The sequence below is a fragment of the Eschrichtius robustus genome, chromosome 2 (assembly GCF_028021215.1).
Source record: "Eschrichtius robustus isolate mEscRob2 chromosome 2, mEscRob2.pri, whole genome shotgun sequence".
NCBI classification, from domain to species: Eukaryota; Metazoa; Chordata; class Mammalia; order Artiodactyla; family Eschrichtiidae; genus Eschrichtius; species Eschrichtius robustus.
Genome location: NC_090825.1, coordinates 45,824,398 through 45,850,341, shown reverse-complemented (window position 1 = coordinate 45,850,341; position 25,944 = coordinate 45,824,398). Strand labels below are relative to the sequence as shown.

At 38.9% G+C, this 25,944-nt stretch overlaps 1 protein-coding gene across 6 annotated transcripts in view; it reads left to right on the top strand.

Moving 5' to 3' along the window:
- PDE4D (phosphodiesterase 4D) overlaps window positions 1-25,944 on the top strand; it is a 714,853-nt gene that overhangs the window by 657,741 nt on the left and 31,168 nt on the right. For 5 of the 6 annotated variants that reach the window (XM_068535365.1, XM_068535368.1, XM_068535366.1 and 2 more), the window contains exon 6: window positions 2,188-2,300. In XM_068535365.1, the coding sequence (XP_068391466.1) occupies window positions 2,188-2,300 (113 nt within the window). Of the gene's footprint in view, window positions 1-1,551; window positions 2,102-2,187; window positions 2,301-25,944 lie in introns of those variants that run through there. The other variant, XM_068535370.1, reaches the window with a different exon arrangement.

Sequence of the window (25,944 nt, the reverse complement as noted above, 5' to 3'; positions counted from 1 at the left end):
ATACCTTATACTTACGATTTAAGATTATCTTTAAGGCGTTTCCTTTTGTTGGGGGAAAAGCTCCAATCACACTTTAATTCACCTGGCAAGGTTAGGTAGTTGTTGTTCCCCAAAAGTATATATTTACAGAGATTGGTGCAGGAAAAAAAAAAAGTGGAATAAAAGAGGCAATTTTTAACCTAGAGTTCCCAAAGTGAATAGCAAACAGTTCAAGAATCCCTGATAATAATAAGCCACATGGCCCATGTAACAAATACTTTGAAAGTTATTATAACTTTTACAAATGGTATATAAAAACCTATCTGGAAAATCCCAGGAGCCCGAGATTCAGTCCATGAAATTTTTTGTTGTGCCACTCATCATTTATGGAGTCTAAATTTCAAGGGCAGAATTTCTTCTCCAATACCTGTAGATTCGAAGACCAAGGAAAAGGATCTCACCAACTTCATGTAAGCTTTTCAGTGTATTCTTTCTAATTGACAGTAACAAAGTTTCGTAAGATGGGCTCTTGGGAGTTTGGATGTTTTCCCTCCTCTAAAAGGTTCGCTTACCTGCACGCTAATATAGTGAAGTTCTCTGCAATTGATCCCTTACTGTAGAGCTCCCCCAGGGTCAAATTTTTTAACTAGAACCTGCTTCCATACGCTGTCTTTGGATGTGGTCTTTCCATTTTCTCACGTTTGTAGTTTTTTCTGTGCACGGTGGGTAGAAACACTCTTCCAGACTCTTCCCATTGGCATCGAAATACCATCCCGGTCCCTGATTTGCAATTCCACTGACAAGGAAGCATGTATGCAGGACAGGCGTAAATTGCCCGTACGGCGTGCTGCATTCACATTGCTCTTCCTTTACGGTAACTCTTAGACAATTCTGAACGTGAAAACACAACATATTGCCAAATCTGTGAATTCTAAGGCGTTCTGACCCACAACATTGTTTTTGTTTGCTTGCTTATGTCCACCCCGAAATTTAGACGTATGGTTGTTAGCAGAGGCTGGGCTGGGAACTGAGGGTCTGGTCTTAATAGAAATACTTTTGATTGCACAACCACCCTGTCCTCTTGAAGTAGGTAAATCCTAAACCCTCAGAAACGAAGCCTCAGAAACACTAAAACCCAAACCCACACAAACGGTTGCGCGGGTCCTAAATAACCCAGCTTGTGCCGCCCGTCGGGCTCTCCCGCGAAAGCTCGCAGGAAGCACGGGACGGTGGAGACGCGGAGGCTCGGGCCGTCTGGGCAACCGGGAGGGCCTCGGCTCGGCTGGGCGCGCGGGGTCCCCGCGGGGCAGGTGCGCCGTCGCGCGCGCGTGCGCCCCAGGTCCCGCCTGAGCCCCGCGGCGGGCGCGACCCTGGGCGGCGGGCGAGCCGGCGGCGGGCGCTCCACGCCGGGTTTTCCGCCGCTCCCCTCGCCCCGGCCCCCGGCAGCAGCACGGACACACACTCAAGCGCCCGCGCCTCCCCAGCCGGGCTTCGGAGCGAGCGGCGCGGGGCCGCGCGGGGTGATGCTGCGGCGAGGCGGTGGGGCGGCGGGGGCCCCTGGCGGGCCGTGGCCCCGGGCGATCTCGGTGTGAGAGAGCCGAGGAGGAGCCGGGCGGCGCCAAGGGCCGTGCGGGGCGCGAGGGGGAGTGTTCCCGGAAAGCCGCGGCGATGGAGCCGCGCTGCGCCCGCCGCCGGAGGAGTTGAGAAAGAAAACAGGAAACGTGGTGGCTGCGCACCCGGCCGCGGCTGATTCATTCGCTTTGAGTGAAGGCTCGGCAGGAGGGGCGGGCGCGGGGCCGGGCGCCGCGCAGATCGCGCCGTGGACCAGACGCTCCCTCCGCGGGGCGGGCTCCCGGGCGCGCGCGCCATCCCCTCCGCCGTCCTCCGGCACCAGGACTTCTTCAAAGTCGCATCTTGAGGGTTTTGGTCCGTGTAGAAGTTGACTTGCCGCACTTGGCGCGCCCTTCCTGGACGCCGAACAGAGACGCCAAGCTGGAGAGGGCGTGCGTTCCCGAGGCCGGCCGCACCGCTAGCAGAGCCCCGGCCCCCCTCGCGTTGCCCGGCTCGTCAATATGAAGGAGCAGCCCTCATGTGCGGGCACCGGGCATCCGAGCATGACGGGGTACGGCAGGATGGCCCCCTTTGAACTCGCCGGCGGCCCTGTGAAGCGCTTGAGAACTGAGTGCCCCTTTCCCTATCTCTTCGCAGAGGAGGCCTACCAGAAACTGGCCAGCGAGACCCTGGAGGAGCTGGACTGGTGTCTGGACCAGCTAGAGACCCTGCAGACCAGGCACTCCGTCAGTGAGATGGCCTCCAACAAGGTAAGCCCCGGCTCGGCTCTCACCGAGGCTGCTAGGCTGCTGATTCCCACGCTGGTGAAGCCACCGGTCCCCGTGGCCCGGGGAAATACATACAGGGGTTTGTCACACTCACTGCATTTTGGCTCCCTTGGAAGGAGGTTCCTGATGCCGTGCCTTCCCTCTCTCTTCTATTCACTCCAGAGAAATTAAACATTTTGCAAAAGCAACTTTGACATAGTTTGACTGCAGTACCCCCAAGACACTGTGTGTGTGTGTGTGTGTGTGTGTGTGTGTGTGTGTGTGTGTTTGGAGGGGTACTTCTAAGTGACTCTTTGCCCTTGCAGCAGAAACCGAGTCTGGTCTACAGGCAATCCATGGTTTAGGGTATTCTTGGGATTCCCAGTGGAAAATAAGAATTACTAGAGGTCAGTGCAATCCCTTGGATGTCACCACCTACTGAACTCAAACGCAGAAGAGTTCACTGAACTTGGAACCTTAACCCCCATTTATCTAAGTGTCAGGGTACCCTGTAAGAACTGAGCCTTTATCTTTTTGCTTGGCCAGATGTGTCCACAGGGGACGTCAAAGTTAAGGTTCATTGTGATCACTGCCTTTGTTTCCGTGAGTCTTGGAGAGAGAGTTCAGTTTTCTGAGGTTATTTAGTTACAGTGATGCTTCAATGGGGCATTTGTGCCGTATGCCAAGGTGCTGGTCTTGGTGGATAGTGGAGGTTTGAGGGCTGAGAATCAACCCTTAGCCGGGCACAGCCTTAAAAGCAAGGTAGAGTGTTGTCCGTTTTGGTGTATTTTTTGGAATTCCTTGTTTGTTTTTTTTTTTAAACAATCTTCAGTTATGTAAGGAAATAATTGGGATTATGTATGTTTTTTTGGTTTTGTTTTGTTTTTTGGGGGGATTATGTATGTTTTTAATGATTGTTTGGCTCAGGGGATAGGAAAGGAGGCATGGGCATGTTGGATGCAGGTGGCTGAGGGATTTAGCCAGTAAGGACTGGTAACTGTGTGTGGCAATTAATAACAGTTGCCCCCTAAAGATATTTAAATATCTTTGGCCACCTATTTACAAGGTCAGGAAGGTATACCATTTTACTGTTTATCTACATGCACATATTTTTCAGAGAGCTATGCTTTTTTTTTTTTTTTTTAGTTTACTATAGTTTTTATACCACCTGTTTTTTTCTCATGCAGTTTTAAAAAATATCATAGCATATCACCCACTTGATTGTCTTATCTGTTGACAATGCTTATACAGACAGCTTGGTTCTTAAGTAAAAAGTTAGCTTCAAATAAACAAGATAAGAAGGACCCCCCCAGTCACTATCTGCGGGCACTAATCTACCCGTAAGCACACTGACCTACCCATATGCACACTGATGATCAAATCTGTATTTTTTTTTTTTGTCATTTAAGCCCCATTTCTAAATTTGGTATGGCTCCACATCAAAATGATGGGTTCTTACTCTCTTACTCCCTGCCGTGGCATCAGGTGCCATTGTTCTCATCTGGCTAACAAATTCTTAGTTCATTGATTCATTTTATAACATATAGATTGTTCTTTCATAAGTTGGTTCATAATAGCAGTAGACATACGCTGAGTATCTCCAGTGTCCTAAACGCCGAATGGGACCATTCTGCAGTGGACCTGAGTTCTTATTCTCTTGTCTGGTTAATTCTATGTAGTAAAAGGAAAAACCAGAAGGCACCAAAAGATGTGCAAGCCTTTGCTTATATTTTCAAGATGATTTGACAGTACTTTTTCAGCACAATGAACCTCAGCAGCTACAATTACTTTCCCCCTAATCCATGCTCTTAATGATGAGACCTCTATTTGAATTTAAAAATTAACATGAAATCTAATCATGTATTGTAAATGACTTCAACTGTCAAGTATTAATTTATCTATACTTTAAGATGAAAAAATAAAACTTGAGGTCACAATGATTGGTCAAAATGATTTCTTTCTTTTTAGGGCATTTCTTTCTTTTAAAATCCCTGTCTTTTAAAGACAGGGATTATTTTTTTTAATCTTTATTGTGAAGGCCCCTCAGACTTTAGGTTAATTTACAGGTTTAGTGTAGGAGGTGAATTTATTTGCTTGAAGTGAAGTCTAGGTTAAGTGAGAAAAGACTTTTTCAAAATAGTCGTAGCTGTGTTTATGTCTTGTAAGATTATTGACATGACACTTATTTTTAACATTAAAAAATTCAACTCAGCTGAAGCTGTTGATTAAACTTTTTATGTCTAATTCATTCATTTCTTTTTTTTCTTAAACCCATTCATTTCTAAATGAGTGCTAAGCTCCTGTGACTTTTTATAGATGAAAACGGATTAGCATAGAAGGAAAAAGAGCTCTTGGTAAAGGTTGTAAAGTTACCCTTCAGCCAGATAACAAGGGCACAGATAAGTCACATCCACATGAGCTGTAAACTGAGTTGGAGCAGCTGATCTAAAGGTCCCCAGGAGTGATGCCGAACCTAAGTCTGAACTGGAAATGTGACAACTTGCGTCATGTGTCCGCTAGGTTGTCGAGCATCTCTTGAGTGTGGAAGAATAAGTCTGAAACATTGCTTTTGGTTATTAGTCTTATTGCCATCCATTCTTTTCACATGTACTTGTTCGAACCAAACCGGTGTTTCCCTTGAAAAGTCATGAAGTTTTTCTTTGTTTTCTTCTCTTTTTCAGGCTTTAAAAAAAAGTACTCTAATAGATTAAAATGACACAATAAAATACTAGTAAGAAATCAGGATTTTTAAGTGATTATGTAGAAAAAAATATTTATTATGGAGGTGGATTTGGGTGTTAGGAAGAAGGAAATTGATTCCTCAAACTCATTTAACAAATTGGGTTAATGAATTCTTCATATTTTAAAAAATCTTAATAGAAGGAATCTGAACTATTAGCAGTTTTTAAATGACGCTTTAGAAGCAACTAGATGTATTTCATGATTGGGATTGTAATGTGCATAATGCTTATTGATGGTATTGAGACAGGAAAATTATTGAATCTTTGGTCACTGCCAACGTTGGCTGTAATACATGTAGGATGCTTGTACCAAGTAGGGTAAGAGACTCCAGATGGCATTTAGTTTGAGAGGTTAAATCTACAGCATTTAGCCTCATAAGCCCATTAATCTGCCCAAGATTTGTACAGATTTCCTTTGAAACCTCACTGCTAGAGTTGAGAGAGGTTTTGGGGAGGTCTCAAAGCTTTGGAGGCAGACAGACCTGGAAGTTGAATCATGGGTTTGTTCCTTACTAGCTGAGTTACATTAGAGAAATGACAAACTTTTTTTAGCTTCGGTTTCCTTAGCATAAGATGAGCTCAATGATATCTATTTTGAAAGGTCAATGTAAGAATTTGAAAGAATATGTGTAAAATAGTTAGCTAATAAATAGTGTCTGACAGGCACTACACCTGCCATTATTGGTATTATTATTGAAGGTTTAGGTTAAACTTGATTGGTTGCCTACTTGGCTAAAATATTTTTTTTACCATTCAGTTGTAATTTATACTTGATGTTTTAAGTTTCATGGATTTTTATAATACAATTCTTAATAACTGTCTTTAGTGCACAGTTCTGTATTGTAAAAAATGCTTAAATTATATTTATACTTTTTTTAGTAGAATATAGACACAAACATTTTGAAGTTCTAATTAGAAGCTTAATCTTTTCTTAAATTTCAGCTGCAGAATTCCAGACAGCTAAATACTTTTTCTCTTTTATTCTAAAACTGAAAAGACAGCACTGATTAATTTTTAGAAAATATTAAACATAATGTGGGATTGGTAGGTGTATTTCCATCCTTTTGTACAGATTTTGCAAAGCTAAAGTAACTTTTTAGACTGTTTTTAAGGCAGAATAGCTTCACAGTGTTTTTGGTTACCTTTCTCTCATAGAAAGTAAACTGAGGATGTGAGGAGGGCAGGCCAGGATCTAAGCCTCAAGGGTTATGCTGTGGAACCCTGTAACTTTATTCTCTTGTGACCTAATAATGCACATTTCACCACATCTTCAACGTAAGTGTGGCGATGTTTGAAGGAGAAAAAATCATCTTGATTTTCCCCCAAAATATACTACTATAAAAATGTATTGTTTCTTCTCTCTAAATTTGGGGCAGTTCCGAGGCTTGGCATTGCTGGAACCTACCATGCTTCAAGCTGAAAGTCTGCCTTGAAGTTAGGATTCAGGCATCCTTCTAAGAGACTTAAGGTTTTTCTTTAGTTCTTTCTAGACGTACGTAGGCCAGCTTTGCAAATGTGAACATGACTTCTATATGGAATTTATTTTGTCTGTTTGGTTTTTAACAAAGATCTCTATCATGTTTCTGTTGCCTATAAATTAAATTGCTTTTCTGGGGTGCTTTTTCTTAGTGTTTTTGAGCTCTGCTCCCCCTGCTGCTTTTTAATAGTCAATGCATACGTAACATATACTACAGCTTTCTGTGACTGCTGATATATTTTCTTCTGGGCAAGAGTGGTCCTGGAGTGAATATAGAATGTTCATAGAAGTGGCTGAATCTTAAGATTTTTCAGCATGACACGATTATAAGATAGCTCAGAACAGAAATAAATGTTTAATTTTGCTGAGAAGGAAGGTGAAACTAGTTGGAAAAGGCATTTTAATTTTATGAAGAGCAAATAGCAAATAACAGTCATTTACTTCAAAATATTAAAACTTATTGACATAGTCATACAGAGTTGTTAAGAGTTAATCAGCATACCTAAAGGAAAACTCTAAATTTTAAAAGAAAATATCGTTCGTAAATATAGAAATTCAGCTTACTGATGTTTTGAGTTTGCTATCTGCTTTTTCACCTACTTTATAAAAGTAGATTTACCAAAGATTTATGTTGTTTACATATAGAGCCTTAAAGTTAATGACAGATTGGGCATGCTTATTTTTATGATCACTGTTTAAAAAAAATACTTTCTTTGCTTTTATTTTAAGTAATTATATAGAAAGAGGGAAGCACTTTTAACAGATATTTTTATGTTTCATTGAATAGTGAAGCCCTTGACTTTGACTTAATAAAACAGTAAAGATTAAGGCAGATCTTTTTTTATCTCTACTGTCATCAGCTCAGTTTCTGTATCAGTATTTAGTGGCAGTAAGCTTAAATATCCTTAACATTTAATTATCAAAAACTTCTTTTTTTGAGATTCAGTAAATTAGTCATTACTTGAGAAATTGCTTTCAGTTACTGCATTTTGATTTAATTATAGGAAAGTGGTAACTTCTGTCTCAGAGTGTTATGAACTATGTCTTTTTTTTTTTCCGAAACAAAAGGCTTGGCCAAGATAAAATAGCACTTTTCCCAGTGTATGAATAGATTAAGCACATTTTTTCCCCAAATAGCAAGGATGATAGGTAATGATTTTGTTCAATTTAAGAAGATTCCTATGATAGTCATAGATTGTAACTATTCCATAAGATACATATAATTATGGCAGATGTGAAATGCTGATAATGATTTTCAGTTGATCCATAAAATACTATGTAGAATCTGATTTTCTCTTTTTCAGAAAGAAACCAATCCTTTTCAACTGCAAATAGCTGGAGTTTATTTTGTGACAGCATAGCTCTGCCAGGGCTAGCTCTGTACCTGGCTAGTTGTGATAGTTGAATTGGCACTTTTAGCCTGAGATCTTTCTAGGAAATAGAGCGTGGGTAGCCCTTTATTTTGCTGTTCACATTAGTTTTAAAAGACATTTTAAGAAGGCATTTTCTTTTATTTACTCTAAGAGGGATTAGGATGGGGAGGGGTGAGCCTTCCTATTTGCTTAAACAACAAACACTTCTGTTTTGTTCATTGGGAAATTCGTTAAATTGGATTACCAACTGCAGTGATAATAGCTTTATTATCCTTTACACTTAGAGAATACTTTATCTTTAAAGAAGTATTTTTCTTTGTTATTATTGTTTAATATTCTGTGTTTTTTTGTGCCTGTTTTGCTGTATTTTGTGTGTGATGAGGATGAATGGTATTTACTCTTTCTCCTGACATATACACCAATGCTTATGGCAGCTTTGTAGAGTGGAAAGGACATAGATGTTTTTTGTCAGGTGGACTTGATTTCAAATTCTAGCTCTGCTGCTTCCTACCTAATGTTTTGGGGAACATGCCTCACTTCTCTGAATCTCAATTTCTTCATTTCTAAATGGACATAATAAAAGGGGAAAATAAAATTGAAGGTTGTTAGGAGAATTAGATATAATATATAGAAAGCTCACTTTACTGAACAGCATATACTGGGTGCTCAATAAATTACGTGCAGTTTATTCTATCCTTAGACTGTATTGGAAAGGAGAGATTAAGAAAAACCATGTGTCATATACTCCTGGTAATATAAGAACATCATATTTTTCAGAAGAAAAATGTGACCTTTATTCTATAATAAATAACGAGTCAAAATTAGTGTTCTCAGACTTCCTGTGTATATTCATAACTACTGTATGTTAAATGCTTTTATTTAAAGCATTTATTTTTTAAAGTTAAATGTCCACCTGAGTGCCTCATCTTAAGCAAGGAATTACATGAAATCATGGATTTGATGTTCTAGTTATTTTTTATTATAATATTATTATATTAAAATATGTTATTTTTTAATATAATGTTCTAATTTTTTTAACATACATTGAAATTAATTTGTAACACAATGAGAAAATACTCATCCGCACCACCTTAAAGCATTTTACTTACCACTCACAGACAGTGGGCGTACTTTTCATTATACTAGTCTAAATTGGCAGTAAGAACCATCTGGGGAGTCATTTTTGGTTAGAAAGGTATGTCTGTTTTAAACAACCTATGGTTTTTCTTCTCTGCCATTAATGGGATTTCCCCACTAGAGGAGAAAATGCCAACTATCATCAGCAGAAGTCTCCCATTCATTAGGCATTCATTCCTCAGGCAGAATGGTCTATGGATTTAGAGCACTCTCCTGTAGCCAGATTGCCTGCGTTGGATTCACTCTCCGCCTTTTACTAAATATAAATGGGACAATTTACCTTCTGTGCTTCAGCTTCCTCTTCTGTTAAAGAGTTACTGTGATAATTTAATGAATTAAAAGATGGAAATTGTCTAGACAGAGTCAGGAACATAGTGGGTGCTCAGTAATGTTAAGTCCTTTATATCCATCTATAAAGGAATATCATCTTTCTTTTCTTATTTTGTGGGGTGAGAGTTAGAGAAGGTGTTTGTTTGCCATCCTGATACTTATGCTTCCAGTGACCTTTTAAGAGAGAATGGTGGCCTCATGATGTTGATGTGAACCAAATAGGACTCTTGGAATGTTTCATTTGCTCTTCTCCCCATCAATGACTTTTCATGGAGTTTACCTTTTGTTTCTTTGTGTAATTTTATGGTATAGTCCATCAAACTGGCCTGAGGTTTTCTCAGAATATCTAAAACTCTCTAAGCTATTTCTAGCAGAAATACCTAAATAGTGGAGAATAGTCCAGTGACTTTTTTTTCATAAATGAATGCACCCTGTTATTCCTCTGAATGAGACTGAAAGTAACCCAGGCACAGAATCTCTTATTAATACTTAATGTTAAGAAAACTGTATTCAGGACATAGCCTTCCATGGCACTTCTCAGCAACTTTACCATCTAGTATATGCAAACATTTCCTTGGCTCAGTCAGCTGAGAGAACCTAAAGCAATGACGCCCCAGTAGCACTGAACACATCTAGCACCCTCATCTTGGTTTCTAATACCATTCTCCAATAAAAGGAACCAGGACTCCTTGAAGTAGCTGATTCTGGAACTGGGGCAGGAAATGAGGCTGGAGCCATGTTGCAGTTCCAGAAAGTAAGGAAGTGCCCAAACAAATGTTGATGGGAACATATCAGAGGGACACAAGAGCAAACTGAAAGAGCTCCCAGTTCCCAGCTGGGACTGTTTGATCAAGAAAATAAACTAGTGTTGAAATACAACTCAAGGTATAAAACAAATAGCCATGAGTTCAACTGATACAATTTATTGAATGAATAATTAAATGGGGGAGAAGAGACAAATCCCTTGTGCTGAAGAATTCCAAATAATTTATGTATATACTCTGCTCTCAAGGAAGGAAAGTATAACTCTCCACTCCTTAAGTGTGGGCTGTGCATATTGACTTCCTTCCAAAAAGGACAATGTGAAAAGAGGGAAAGAGTACCTCTACTGTGGACAAACCTGATAAACACACACTACCTCAGCCAGTGATCAAAGTCGACATCAACGGTGATAAGTCAAGTTGTAGTAGGTACCCTTGATGTGATCTGATGAAAATGGTACTGACATCTGAGTTTTCTTCCAAAAACATATAACCCCACTCTAATCATGAGAATAACATCAGATAGTTCCTAGTTGAGAGACATTCTACAAAATACCTGACCAGTACTCCTCAAGACTATGAAGGTCATCAAAAACAAGGAAAATCTGAGAAACTGTCACAGTCAAAAGGAGCCTAAGGAGACATGATGACTAAATGTAGTGTATCCTGGATGGAATCCTGGAACAGAAAAGAACATTCGGTAAAAACTAAGGAAATCTGAATAAAGCGTGGGCTTTAGTTAATAATAATGTATCAATATTGGTTCAATAATTGGGACAAATGTATCCTATACTAAAGTAAGATATTAATAATAGGGGAAACTGGGTGTGGGGCATATGGGAACTCTCTGTACTTACTTTCACAATTTTTCTGTAAAACTGAAGCTTTTTTAAAATAAAAAGTTTATCAGACAAATCTTAACCATCCTTTAGGGTCTACCTGCAATGCTACCTCTCCTGTGAAGCCTCTTCTGTCCTGTCTTCTCCCATGTCTCCCATCCCAGCCTCCCCTAATTGGGTGTAATGTCTTTCTCCTTTGACCTTCTACAGGACTTTATTTGTAGTTCTCTTAACTCTCCGTACAATATTTGTTTCTTTGTTTTATTCCTGTCACATTTACACTAGGTCATTAGTCTTACTCATTTGCCAGCCCCCATCACATGGGACACAAGGCCATGTTGAATAGGTGCTCAATAAACATTGGGTGAATTGTATGAATGCTATTGTGATTCTGGAAAAGCACCATTCAATGGTTCTGATCTCAGTGCTGTAGGAATCATCACTGATCAATCTCAGGGACTAAGTTGATTTTTACTCATCTAAGCCCTAAGGCTTAGAAGATAAAAATTCTTCCTTTATGGGTAATAGCTTCAACTTTACTCTTTGTCAGACCCTTTGCAAAGGAGTTACTGAACATTAGGTCAAATAATTGAAGAAATTTATCCTAATTTTTCTGTCTAATTATCACTTGAGTGGAATTAATAGAAATTAGTAAAATGAAAATATACTCTGTTTCTGCCTACCATTTAGTTCTTTGGTAGTTTTGGTAGTATTTCACATGATCAGTATTTCAAAGCATCATTGTTACTGTTACCCATTATTCATCTCAGACTCAAGCCTTATGTGTTAGAACTAAAGGGAGCAGAAGTGATCATTTGTCTGACTTATGTAATCTCAGTTGGAAAATGAGGCCCAAAACTTGTCCACGTCCACCTATAGTTAGATATCTCCTGACTTCTTACATAGCAGTTCATTTTCTAGAGGGTCTCTTCACCAGTTGGGGTTTTGTATGCAGCCTTTATCTCCACTCATATTCATAAATTGCGGGAGGGAGATACACTTTTTATCTTTGAATGTGTTAATGGAATACAAGCCATGTTTCTGATAAGTATATGGATTCAATAACTGTTCAAGTACATAATTCCTAGTGGCTGAATTTTCTACCCAGCCACTAGGAATACTGATGACTCCTCCTACATGGCTTCTAGCCCAAACCCAGTGAGTGTCAATATATCATTTTGTAGTCGGTCATATAAATTAGTACTGGATGCATGGTGTTGGTTAAAGTAAATGCCATTTTTCACCTTGGATTGGTAGACAGGATCTGTACATGATAGTTGATATCTTGCAAGCAAGTGGCTTTTCTGTTATTGACAAGAACCCTGATCATTTCACACTTAAAAATCTCTTTCCTGCTTATAGATGCTCATCAGAAATTTTAGCATAGTTTATGCTGAGTTTAGTTTCATCTCATTTAAATTAAAAGTTTGTATTATACAGACAAAAACCATACAAGTCCTATTGATGGCCTTAAGCTGTTCTCTCTCCACTGTACCTGTTTTAGCAATAACATTCTTATTATAGGTTTGTTCCCAGTAAAAATGACATATCTGAATACTTTCCCTGCTAGCCTGGGAAGAAAAGGTGTGCCTGTTGGGTTTTGCCTGTTACGGAGTATTCTGTGCAGTTTTACCCAGGTCGTGCTTGGGTTCCTGGCAGCACCTCTGGTCTGCTGCACTGTAATCCCTATCGTGGCAGCCTCTGGCATTTATTGCTGGCAAGCGGTGTGCTTGCAGACATAGGCACCATAATAGGAAACACCTCGGCCTGTCATAAACAGGTCTGGAGAGTAGAAAGCAAGGCCTGACGGGGATGTGTCCATAGCAGACAGGCAAAGATGAGGCTGACGTTGTGGAGTAAGTCCAGGCTGACGTCTGTCTTCTTCATTTCAGAAAATAACCAGCTGATTTTTAAGGCTGCTTTCCATTGTTGGCATAGCAGTGTTTTGGTTGCTTTGTTTTTGTTTTAGACCGAAATATGAATGAAGACATCTTATATAATACTCTCCGAAATATTTTGAGAGGATACATCAAAATGTTTTCCTTTTGCTAGTCTCCTTCTAATTCTACCTGATCATTCCAATCCATACCCATTAGGGAGAAAGAACAGCTATTTCATTACAGTGGAAAGTTACTTTTTAAAAAAGAATCATATAGAAATAAAATTATCATGTGTATATTTAAAGAATTATAAATTATACTGAATTATAAAGAAATGAGCATTTCTTAGGTGACGTTTTTATGCCTTTACATCAAGTTCAAATTTTAGAAAAGGAGTACATTCTTTGACCAAGAAAGGTTCTATTTTATATTCGCTAGGTTGTTTTTTCAAGCCTCAGAAAAATAATGAGCTACAACTTTAACAATGATGAGCTTTGTCATAAGAATTTAGGAAGAAGATAAATTTCAAAACTGAAAGGACTTTTAACAGTTTTTAATAAACAGATAGAAATGCTTTCATGGATGCTTTAAATATATATGTGTCATTTTATTATTTGCTAGGAACCTTATTTCACAAAAGAGGTTCAAGACTGCACAGGATGAAAAAGCTGTAATTTTGCTAAAAAGAGCATATAAAAATTTAGATAGACACAGGTGAAAGTCTTGAACCTTTTTTTTTTTTTAGATTAGGTGTTAGGTGGCTATTTGCTGACCTGCCCCTTCCCTTTTTTTTTTAGTAAGCACCAATCTTCTTGTACTTTTTTATTTTGAATATTTCAAGTCAGTTTCAACAATATGCTCTGATAAGAATGAAACTAATTAATATTATCTTTGATACACACGTTGATTTTCTGGTCTTTGTTTTCTTAACCTTATATTCTCAGTATGGTCTCTTAGATCTCCATAAGGGTAAGTGATAGTTGGGTTTCAAGAAATCATAGGAATTTTTATTTACTAGAAACAGTCTTATTTCTTTAATATGCATCAGGAAAGATTAGTTTACTTTCTCCTGGTAGATACTGTTTGGGCCTACATCTTAATTTTTCTAGATAGTGTTAAAAAGCAGTAAAATAATAAAGGGTACCTAGTCGAAGAGCCAAAAGAGGGCTTGCATCATTACAGGCTGAATGTTCAGTCCCTGTATGAGAGGCATTTGTTCTCTCCAAAGTAGAATTCAGTGGAAAAATTACTTGTTGCCCTTTAGCCTTATTTTCAAACATTTTAGCGTTATCCATTTGATACATATGAGCAGTCTTTGACTACACTGAACAGGAGATATCAGTATGTGCCTTACTTTCTAATGTGAGATATGATCCTGATGTTTACTCATACCTCAAACCTTACATTTCTAACTTAGTTCCAGAAACAGTACACTACACACCAAAACAGTTTGTCCCATTTTTTAAAGATGAAAAACTGAGGCTCAGTTAAACTTGTCCAAGATCCATATGCTTCTTAATAGATGTAAAGATAATTCTTCTTCTGAATGTAGCATCTGGGGGAAGGACTGGGAGATAGGGAAACAAGTGTTTGTTCTCAGGCTGCATTTTCAAAATATGTGCTAATTTATTTACTTAGTGAGTACTAGATTCCAAAATAGCAAGAGCCATTTTAGCAAAATATCATCCATAGAGGGAATCCTGTTGTGCAGCTGATTCTGCCTTTCTTATTCTCTGTGTCATGTCAGGATGGGCACAGAGAGGACCTTCCTAGCTCCTAGCTCCTAGGAAGAGTATGATGGTGGGATGGATGGCTTGTTAGGTTGGGAGTCAGCCTAGCAGGCAGGTAGTAAACAGGGCACAGATGTAAAATGAAGGATAATAGGGTCAGTGGATGAGAAGACCAAGTGACTAAAGCAGATCTGAAATTCTGAGCTGGCAGAGGATTTGAGGTGGAGGCAGATAGAATTGGATGGGATGAAGCTTAATAGTGGGGAGGGCGGCAGCAGATAGAGAAGGTATAGAATGAACTCAGGGAAGGTGTAAGCAGGTATTGGGATTTTTAAAATGACCTATTACTATGGAGTTGCCTTGGAGGTTTGTTTTCTTACTGGGGCAAAATGGGAAAGGAAGCTGGGTTCGTGGATAGAGTGAAGAGTGAAGATTGAAGGAAAGAAAAGTAGGAAGGCATATTAGACAGTGAGAGGAGGAAGGGGGGTGGCAGAAGGACTCTGGCTGGGCTGACCTAGGAGCAGGGCTGCCCTTGGCTGGAGACAGGCTGACCGATTCGTGTTCCTGCCCCCCTCCCACCTCAGGAATGCTGAAATCTGGTTGGAATAAACCTTTGGGACAGTCTCAGAGGAAAAAAGAAATCCCAGAGGGGTCACGTGCAAGTGTGAATGTTTAAGAGAGGACAGTCAGCTTTGGGGGTGTGGGGGAGGGAGAGAACCAGCTGGAGAGGGGAGATTTATAGACATAGGGTATTTCACGTGGCGTGAGTCTTTTTTAGCACCGATAGCTGGCATCACCTTCTTCACCTGTTGGCTCCGTGAGTCACGGCCCAGTAGCAGCATGGGTGGGTTGTCACATCCAAGTGCTGGGCCATCCCCTAAGGACCTGTTGCCTGGGAGTGAGGACGTGGGACAGCAAAGCACAAGCTGGAACAGGGTGAGGAGAGACTGAGGTGGATTCACTAATAGTGATTAATTATTAGATGCCAAGAGAAAAGTGAAACAGAATAGCCGATGACAAATGTGAACCTTTATCTTGATTCTGCTTTAAATCTCCTAAATTCCAATGAGCTTAGCAATTCCTCTTCTGGATATGAATGCATCCCACTAGAGTTGTGACCTTGGATACTTAAATTGCTTCAACTTCTCTGAGCCTCTGCTTTCTCGGTAAATCGGGATTAACAAAAATCTATCTCACAGGATGGTTATGGGAATTCAAATGAAAACTTATGTCAAGTGCAGAATATGGGGCACACCTCTAAGAGGTACTGTGGTCTATCTTTAGTTGGGAAGGGAACTAATTTTAAACTTAAAAGGTGAACTTTATATACTGCCATATAGGTAACCCAATGCAACTGGAGCTTGAATCAACAGGCCTGGGCAAATGAGCTCAGAGTATGCATTTGAAATCTTGATCCCCATCGTGGTGATTTATGAGCCCTCGCCAGCTTGCATATGGGATGGCCCACTGAAGTTGTTTACTTTAGTTTTAGCTCGTTACCTAGCATTCGTGGATAGCATATTTTTCTTTACGCTCTCACTGACCACTTAACCATGATTACTTTGAAATAATATGTATGAAGTCAGCCACGAAAGAAACATTAGAGTGGTGAGGGCCTCATGTGGACCTTCTGTCCAGTTTGTCTAAAAATTGGCACGTTACTTAGACTTTGCTTTTCCCTCACCCTGGATGACCTCAAAGCCCCCTCCAAATAATTTTTCTGATTCTGTGAAATATTGAGATTTTGATTATTAACAAAAGTGTCAAATATCAATCGATATCAGGTTACTAGATGTCTATTCTTGGGGAAAGAAGAAACAGGAACCAAAAATAGAACTCTTTAATCATTGCACAGATTTAAAACGACAGTTAAGCTGAGAAACAGAGGAATGGATGAAATGACCTTGAACGTAGTTCCAGCCCAGAAGGGCTAGTTCCAGTCTGAGTCATGGGTCTGACACTAGCCGTAGCCAGAGGGAGAAGAAATTCCCCAGCCATGTAGTTGTTCTGAGTTGAAAATGAATAGGTGATTGATCCCTTTCCATTTTCCACTTGCCGTCAGCCATTTTGCAGAGAAATCAAACTTTGGTATGCTCAATAAAAAAAGTTCTTTTCTTTTTTAATTCCACAAATCCTTAGAGGTGGAAGAGATTTATGAGATCAACCTGTTCACTTGCTTCATTACAGATGAGGTATAAAGGCACAGGAAAGTTAAAGTGACACGCAGCAAAACAGTCCTGTCTTACTTCTGTCAAGGCTTTTATCTTGCGGGAAATAAAAAATTTTTGTTGTTAGACAAAACCCTGATTTCAGTCTTTATTGACATTATCACTTTCTAATGAAATTTTTAGTTCTGTTTTTAGCCAGATACGACTTTCATGTGAGAAATAAAACAGGAGGTTTTTTATTATTGTTGTTTTGCACCTTTTGACTTCAGATGACCTCAGTCCAGTAGTTAGGCTTTCACTAAGGAATTTTTGTTTTTGCCTGGTTAATGTAGGGCATAAGATACGACTTTCATGTGAGAAATAAAACAGGAGGTTTTTTATTATTGTTGTTTTGCACCTTTTGACTTCAGATGACCTCAGTCCAGTAGTTAGGCTTTCACTAAGGAATTTTTGTTTTTGCCTGGTTAATGTAGGGCATATATCTGCTCCAAAGGCTTTCGTAGACAAGATGAGCCTTTTACATATGTGCGTTTGTATTCAAATACATAGAGAGAGAGAGAGACACGTTCATACATACGTGAAAACAAAGGCATATAGACATATACATTGAAAATATAGATAGCCATATTAGTAAGCCTGTTGCATGTTAGAGAGTAATTCATGGTGTTCTGGTCCTGTAGGGGAGTTCAGGGTGTGTTCAACACTAAGGCCGAGAGTGATTGGGAAGCATCCCAGAAAAAGTGCCACTTAGGCTAGATCTTGAACATAAAATTTCATATAGGTTGCCATCGAGGGAGAAGATGATACTCCAGGGGCTGGGTGAGGCAGGGTAGGATGGGACACTCTTGGGCATTTACCTTATTGTTTGTGGGCGTGGGTGAGGAGTGGGTGTCCTGTATGAGTGAGCCTTCCTGGAACAGAAAATCTGGTTATAGGAACACAGGCAGGTGTAAAAAATGTAGATTGGGTTCCTACAGTGTAGAGCACCTTAAGTGTCAGACTAAGCCGTTTGCACATTACCCTGTAAGCTCTGAAGAACCGTCGCATTTTATTATCAGGAAGATATTACAAGGAAAGTAACAAAACGATTTTAGAAAGATAAGTCTGATGGTAGTATGCAGGATGGATCATATTGAGGAGAAATAGTGAAAGCAAAACAAATCCGTTAGGGAATTAGGCATATAAGTAAGGAGGGCCTGAAATACGATGGGAAGGAGAAGAAAGGAATGGTTAGGAGAAAGACTGCAGGAAAGGTGGCAGGATATACCAGACTTTCGGGGAAAGGCACTGCAGCCAGAGGAAAGTATGAAATTCTCAACCCAAGTAATAATAGAACGATGGTTGGAAAATCAGGAAGAGAAGGTTATTTGGAGAGAGTGGGGTGGAAAATATGGCAGTTAAATTTTTAGACATGAAATTGGAGTGAAATTATATATCTAAGTAGAAATATCCTATAGGCCTTCAATTGTCATGACTGGATTTCTGGTGAAAAGACAGGCAACCTGGGAGTTGCCTGTACCGAATTGATGGTTAAGACCTTAAGGCTCATCTGTAAAATAGGGATAATAATAGTCCTCATAGGATAGGTGTTAGATTGGTATAGATAGGTATTAGATAGGTAATAGGATTGGTATTAGAAATAAATGAGATGATGCCAGGCAAGTATTCAGCACTATTCCTGACACATAGTAGACAATAAATAAATATTTATCAATATCAATCAATAAATATTAGCCATTACTATTTTTTACTATGCGTTTTAGGGACCCATATAATATGAATTATTAGAACTGGTATCGTGGAAGCTCTTTTAAAGCCATCTGTTCGGTGAGTTTTCTTAATATCCCAAATGGAAGTTCATATGTTCTGATTCACATGTTTGCTTCCCTAGCTGTTAAGGGAAAGTGACAGCCCCAGCTGTAATTGCTCATGTTTAACTGTTGATCACTGTTTATAAGACCTAGAGTGTTTTTTTTGTTTTCTGGTTTTGGTTTTTTTTTTTTTTTAAACATCTTTATTGGAGTATAATTGCTTACAATGGTGTGTTAGTTTCTGCTTTATAACAAAGTGAATCAGTTATACATATACAGATGTCCCCATATCTCTTCCCTCTTGCGTCTCCCTCCCTCCCACCCTCCCTATCCCACCCCTCTAGGTGGTCACAAAGCACGGAGCTGATCTCCCGGAGCTGATCTCCCTGTGCTGTGCGGCTGCTTCCCACTAGCTGTCTATTTCACCTTTGGTAGTGTATATATGTCCATGCCACTCTCTCACTTCGTCCCAGCTTACCCTTCCCCCTCCCCATCTCCTCAAGTCCATTCCCTAGTAGGTCTGTGTCTTTATTCCCATCTTGCCCCTAGGTTCTTCATGATTATTATTATTTTTTAGAGTCCATATATATGTGTTAGCATACGGTATTTGTTTTTCTCTTTCTGACTTACTTCAGTCTGTATGACAGTCTCTAGGTCCATCCACCTCACTACAAATAACTCCATTTCGTTTCTTTTTATGGCTGAGTAATATTCCATTGTATATATGTGCCACATCTTCTTTATCCATTCATCTGTTTATAGACGCTTAGGTTGCTTCCATGTCCTGGCTATTGTAAATAGAGCTGCGTTGAAGATTTTGGTACGTGACTCTTTTTGAATTATGGTTTTCTCAGGGTATATGCCCAATAGTGGGATTGCTGGGTCGTATGGTAGTTCTATTTTTAGTTTTTTAAGGAACTTCCATACTGTTCTCCATAGTGGCTGTATCAATTTACATTCCCACTAACAGTGCAAGAGGGTTCCCTTTTCTCCACACCCTCTCCAGCATTTATTGTTTGTAGATTTTTTGATGATGGCCATTCTGACCGGTGCGAGATGATATCTCATTGTAGTTTTGATTTGCATTTCTCTAATGATTAAAGATGTTGAATATTCTTTCATGTGTTTGTTGGCAATCTGTATGTCTTCTTTGGAGGAATGTCTATTTAGGTCTTCTGCCCAGTTTTGGATTGGGTTGTTTGGGGTTTTTTTTATGTGACTAGTTAAGGATGTGAACTACTCTTCTGTTTGTTGCAACTTCTGTAATAGAATCCCTGAGCCGTATTATTTTTCACCTGCTGCGTCCAGAGTCAAATCAACTTTGAGGGGTTTATAAAGAACTTTTGAAGAATGGTATTAGCTCAATGTAAGCAAATGATCATTAGCTCAATATCATCTCAACATTTTAAAACTCCATTCATTCACCCAAAGTGGAATGGACTTACACGAGAGTAGAAGAAATCCAGGAGAGGTGGACCTTAATTATGAAGAGCTGTAGGACTCCTGTCTGGGTAGAAGGTTGGACTAGACGTCTTCAGAGGGGCTTTCCAACATGGACGTATTCCACAGAATCCAACCACTGCCCTATGTTTGATGGGCCTGCCTCACCTCATGTGTATGGTTGACATGCTATTTCACAGGGCGTTAGATTCACATTTGGAAGGTCAAGTAAAACAGACTTTGTTGTCTGGTTTTAGTTGTATTATTTTATTTTGTTTTTCCCTACTGTCTTTACTCCCAGAGGCAAAAATTTTCATGTTCTCCCCTCCGAAGGATACAAATATAGACAGGTATTTTAGAAGAATAAATGTCATGGTGGTTAATACCAATTTTTATTGAAGTATGAATAAAAATAGATTAAATTATTTTTTTTAACCAGGTTTTCAGGTCTAAGTTCTTTGTTAGAAGGAATATATAGGTGCATCTTAGTTTATGGGCAATTAGAAACATTGAATTTGTTTTTCAGATATTTTAGTGACAGTAATTTACTCTCAAGATTTAAGAATAATCATGTTTAATTTTTAAAATTGTTTAAAAGCAGTATTTTGAATAAAAATGACTGCTATAGTATTAATGACAATTATCTAACCTTACACTGTATTTTATAGATAAAATACAGTACACTTAAAATATGACAAGACTTCCTTTTCCAGCAAAATGGCAACATGTATCTAATTTGAATTCCAGGAGAGAATAAAGAGAATGAGGAGGAGGAAATATTCTAGAAGTTCAGTGAATTCCAAGCAGGAAATTTTTTTAAAAGAAACTCACATCCAGAGAAATCACAGAAACAAATAGATCCCAACACAGCCAGAGAGAAGAGGCAGATTATCTACAAAGAAATAACAATTAGATTGACAGCTGTTTAATTTGTGGGAAGGAGCAGGGGTTCTTCTGATTGGAAGAAATTAAATCACATCTGAAACTTTAGCAGCAAGGGCGTTGAGGAGATGGATTTTTCACATGTCCAGCCTCTGGAAGGCTCATAAAACGAATGTGGGGGGCTTCTCTGGTGGCGCAGTGGTTAAGAATCCGCCTGCCAATGCAGCGGACATGGGTTCGAGCCCTGGTCCGGGAAGATCGCACATGCCACAGAGCAACTAAGCCCGTGCGCCACAACTACTGAGCCTGCCCTCTAGAACCCGCGAGCCACAACTACTGAGCCCGTGTGCCACAACTACTGAAGCCCGCATGCCTAGAGCCCGTGCTCCACAACAGGAGAAGCCACCACAACAAGAAACCCGTGCACCGCAACGATGAGTAGCCCCCGCTCACCACAACTAGAGAAAGCCCACGTGCAGCAACGAAGACCCAACTCGGCCAAAAATAAAATAAGTAATATAAATAAATTTATATAAAAAAAAAAGGAAGGTGGGATGGCTGCTGTGCACACCTGTTTACCTTCTGAATCCCACACACTACTAAGTAAGCTACTTCAGAGCACTTTGCTGACTGACCTTTCCTTAGTACCTGGAACTGTAGCTAACACATAGTTGGTGCTAATTAAATATTTGCTGATTGAAAGGATTAGCATCTTAAATCCTCATTGGTACTGGGCTTGATCTCCTTGATTCAAAGGCACCTGTAAAGTTGTACCTACCTTTTCCTCTGGAGATTGGAATTTGGTCCTGAAACCTGAAGGGATGTCCTTACAATTTGTCAGGCCAGTGCATCCTGAGAAAATTATCCCTGTTTGTTTGATATCTCCAAAAGCATTTTCCACTGCTCTCAGTGATTCTAATAGTTTTCAGACAAACCATTGATTGCATAAGCAATTGGGTAGATATTACTGTAGGAATCTTCATACAGCTGTTTTAACCAGATTGTTTTCCTTATGACAAGTTTCAGTGTTTCTGGTCCCAATGTAATAACTTATCGCGCTCCTGACATCTACTTAACACACTGTCCTAGATGACTTTCATTAACTCCAATTCTCCACACAACCCAGAGACCTTAAATAGCTTGCTGTGTATTATTGTGCTCATAAGAGGCCGGGTCAAGATTAGAACTCAGGTGAAGCCAGCTAGAGAAACCATCGCCCTATACTATCGTATTTCTCATCATTCTCATACTCTACTCTTCTGTCACTGTTGCAAAAAAAAAAAAAAAATTCCCATTATTGCACAATTTTTAATTGTGTTTATGATTGCCTGTAGTAAAGTCTTCCTTCCAAAAATGCCTAAAGAAGACATATCACTTTAATAAAACTATTGCCAGCTATGAGTGCTAGATTCTAATTTTGGTTATGTTGTGTGACCTTGCTTAGGCTTTCACATTAATAATTTGCTATGAGGAGGGGATTTTTAAAAATAGATTATCCGTTGATGCCCCTTCTTTTGGGCTATTCTAAAAACATGTTAAAAGATTTGGATGAACGTGGTCTATCCTAATGTAATGTCATTAGAGTATTTGAAAGTAGCTACATATTCACCACTCCACCATGTGATAGCTTTTCTCATCCACAACTCTGTGAAGAGCTTCAAAGCACTCTTCTTTCTCCTTCTTTATCCTCCTCCAAATCTTTACCTCCCCCAGGTTTCTCCCTCAGCAAAGGGCACAAATATCCATTCAAGGCAGGGAGTCTAGGAATTGATTCTTCTTATTTCTTCACTTCCAGTGTTCAAGTCTTATCAACTCTTCCTCCATGCTTCTTCCTCTTCTGTCGGCTTTTGCCTCTCTATGAGCCATCCTCTACAGAGGCAACTTTTTAAAATGTAAATCATGTCATGTCACTCCCTGCTCAGAACCTTCTGGTGGTACCCCACCCGCTCTGGAAGGCTTGCAAGGACCGCATGATCTTGCCCTGACCCATCTCTAATCTCATTCCGCATTCCTCCATCATGCTGGCTATGTTTTTCTAGCCCTTGCTCAGAGTGCTTTGGTCCAAATCTTTCAGCTCTTTCTAGTCATCAGTATTTCATCTCAGATATTACCTTCCTGACTATTGAATAGTCTACCATCACAGTATCATGTTACCCCCTTTTCTTCTATCCAGCATGTTTGTCACTCATTTTTTTTTTTTGTCTGCTTGTTTTTTGTCTTTTTGCCCCAGGAGTCCAAGGCTTACATGAGCAGAGAACTCTTCTGTCTTGTTCAGTACTATATCCCTCATGCTGGCACATAGTAGCCATTTAGTAAATATTTGTTGAGTAAGTGAATAACCATTCTAAAAATTTTTATTACTTGATATCTAAAGACCATTACTTTCCACAAGAACTTTCAATGAAATCCTGGTATTTTTGTTCGTTTTTGCTTGTTAATAAATGTGAAGGGAGCAGAATTAAGTACTGGAATAATTTTGAGAAATACTAAGTTAAACAAAATAAAACAAAGTTACGTAGTATGGGTCTTGGCAGAGCCTTTAATATGCTAAAGTACACAACTTCCAAGAAGGTTAGCACTATGTCAGAAGTTTGACACTGGATGTCTTCTTTGAGAATTATCACGTGGCACTACTGTTCTTTACAGCACGTTCTGGGAAATGCTGCCTTAGACAAAAACCCGTCATAATGGAAAGGGGAAAGGGACGCTATATTGAGTATAAGGAGGCAGATATATGGACCATAGGAGAACAGGCTGACAACCAAGGACTCAGAAAAAACTAAAACCCGTGAAAAAATCACAGAAGGACTCAAAAAGAATACAGCAATGGGACTCTTCAGTTTTCTGCAGGCTACTCTACCCACTTTACTGGATTTTTCTATCTCTAGCAGCTGGCACAGTGCTTGGACTAGAATGAGCATACAATGAACATGTGTTGACTTTTCAGAGATGAGTGAATAACGGTGGCCCAGGGTCACCATAAAATAATTAAATTAAGATCAGTTTGGTTTGTTTAAGAAAGCAGGAAAATACCTAAAGTATTTTAGGGAATATGCCATTCTAAAGGATTAAGATTAAAATGTTATTAGTACGTATGAGAATACTTTATCGGTTATTATATTGCGTAAAGGCTTTGCGTAACTAGGAATTTACTATGTATTGTTTTATTCAAAGCTGGCACAGATTTTAGACGAACATATGCATGTTAGACTGGAATATAATGGTGGCTCTCTTTAGAAGGGTAAAAATCTTATTTTACCATATGTAACTATGGTTCAGATTTTTATTTTTCGTTCTTCTTTAGGCAAAGTTAAGCAAATTTGGAATTAAATAATTTGATAACATCACCTAACATTTTTTAAAGTCAGGTAAAATTTACAGATTGATACGATGTACTTTTTAAAGATATAGTTGAATGTTTTTTGACAAATTATACAATTGTAAAACTACCACAATAATCTAGATATAAAATATTTCCCTCGTCCAAAAAGTTTTCTCTTGCTCCTTTGTAGTCATTCCCCTCCGCTACTCCCAATGACTGGAAACCAGTGATATGACTGTCCCTATAGTTTTGCCTTTCCAGAATGTCATGAATGAAATCATACAGTGTGTGTGTGTGTGTGTGTGTGTGTGTGTGTATAGCCTTTTGTTAATGGCTTCTTTCACTTTTCATAATGCTTTTGAGATTCATCCATTAATAACTTGTTGCATGTATTATTAATTTGTTTCTTTTTATTGCTTTCTAATATTTCATTTTATGGGTGTACCACAATTTGTTTATCCATCCACCAGTCGATTGACATCTGGGCTTTTTGCAGGTTTCTGCTATCAATAGAATTTCTAGAAACATTTATATATAGCTCTTTGGACACATGTTTTCATTTCTCTTGGGTAAATAACTAGAGGTGGGATTTTGGGATCATATAGTCGGTGTTCTTGTTGACTTTATAAGAAAGTGCCACACTGTTTTCCAAAGTTGCTACACCGTTTCGCATTCCCACCAGCAATGTGTGAGAGTTCCATTTTCCCTGCATCCTGGCCAAATTTTATGACGTAAATTACTATAAGATTCACATCTAAAAGTGATGTTCATAAAAGATTAAATATGGATTTACAGAAATATGCCTGTTTGCATTTTTTATTATTGCTTTAGAAGACAGGTATTCTCTGTTTAAATTGTTTTCACAAAGCATACCATGAGGTACAGAGGGGTACCTAAGTATTTTGTGGTGATTATAGTAGTCATCATAAATATGGAGAATTGGTATTAGGACAGTTTAAGTGAATTAGGGGTCCTAATTTTCTCTGTAAGTAGGAAGTTCCCTTTCATGCAAGATTATTTCTGTGGACACTTGCTTTATGTGAGGTTTGTATACCCATTCATTGCCTTAATTATTCTTCAGTGAAACAAAAGTCCTTGGTAGGTATGATGATGATAATGGCGGTGGTGGTTTCAGCTAGATTTACTAATTAGTTATGAACAGAGAACACTATGTATCTACTCTGTATGATTCAAACTGTATTAACAATTATAGGATACTATGCTAACATTTAATGAGAGCTAGCCCATGTGGAAGAGAAATTTAAATAAAGGTATTATTTATTTCAGCTTTAAGGAACCTTTCAACAAAAATAAGGTTTCTTATATTAGAATTTCTTTCTCAGTAAATGTTACAGGTTTTTCCTGTTTTCAATAAAACTATTTTTTGGTGAAAATTTTCAAACCAGGTTAATTAAAGAATGATTCTTAGCTTTTCAGATGATTTTTAGGTTTCAAAAAATCAACCTGAAAAAAAAACCCTGAAAAAAACCCAAATCAATCAGGAGTTCCTCTTAATCTCAAGCCTCCAAAATATTTATAAAACATGTTATTGTTTTCTGAAATGTGATGGCTCTTCAAGAACAGAGCTGTTCTTTAAATCGCATTTGGATCCCTTATCACTAGAGGGCAGTAAACACAAACAGATTTAGTGGATTTACTTGTGTTAAGGTTGTTTTTGTACTATTAGCATTAATCAAAGAAAGTGTAGTTTTTATAATGTAAAAATAGATTTTAAATTCTGTTATTTGAAATACAG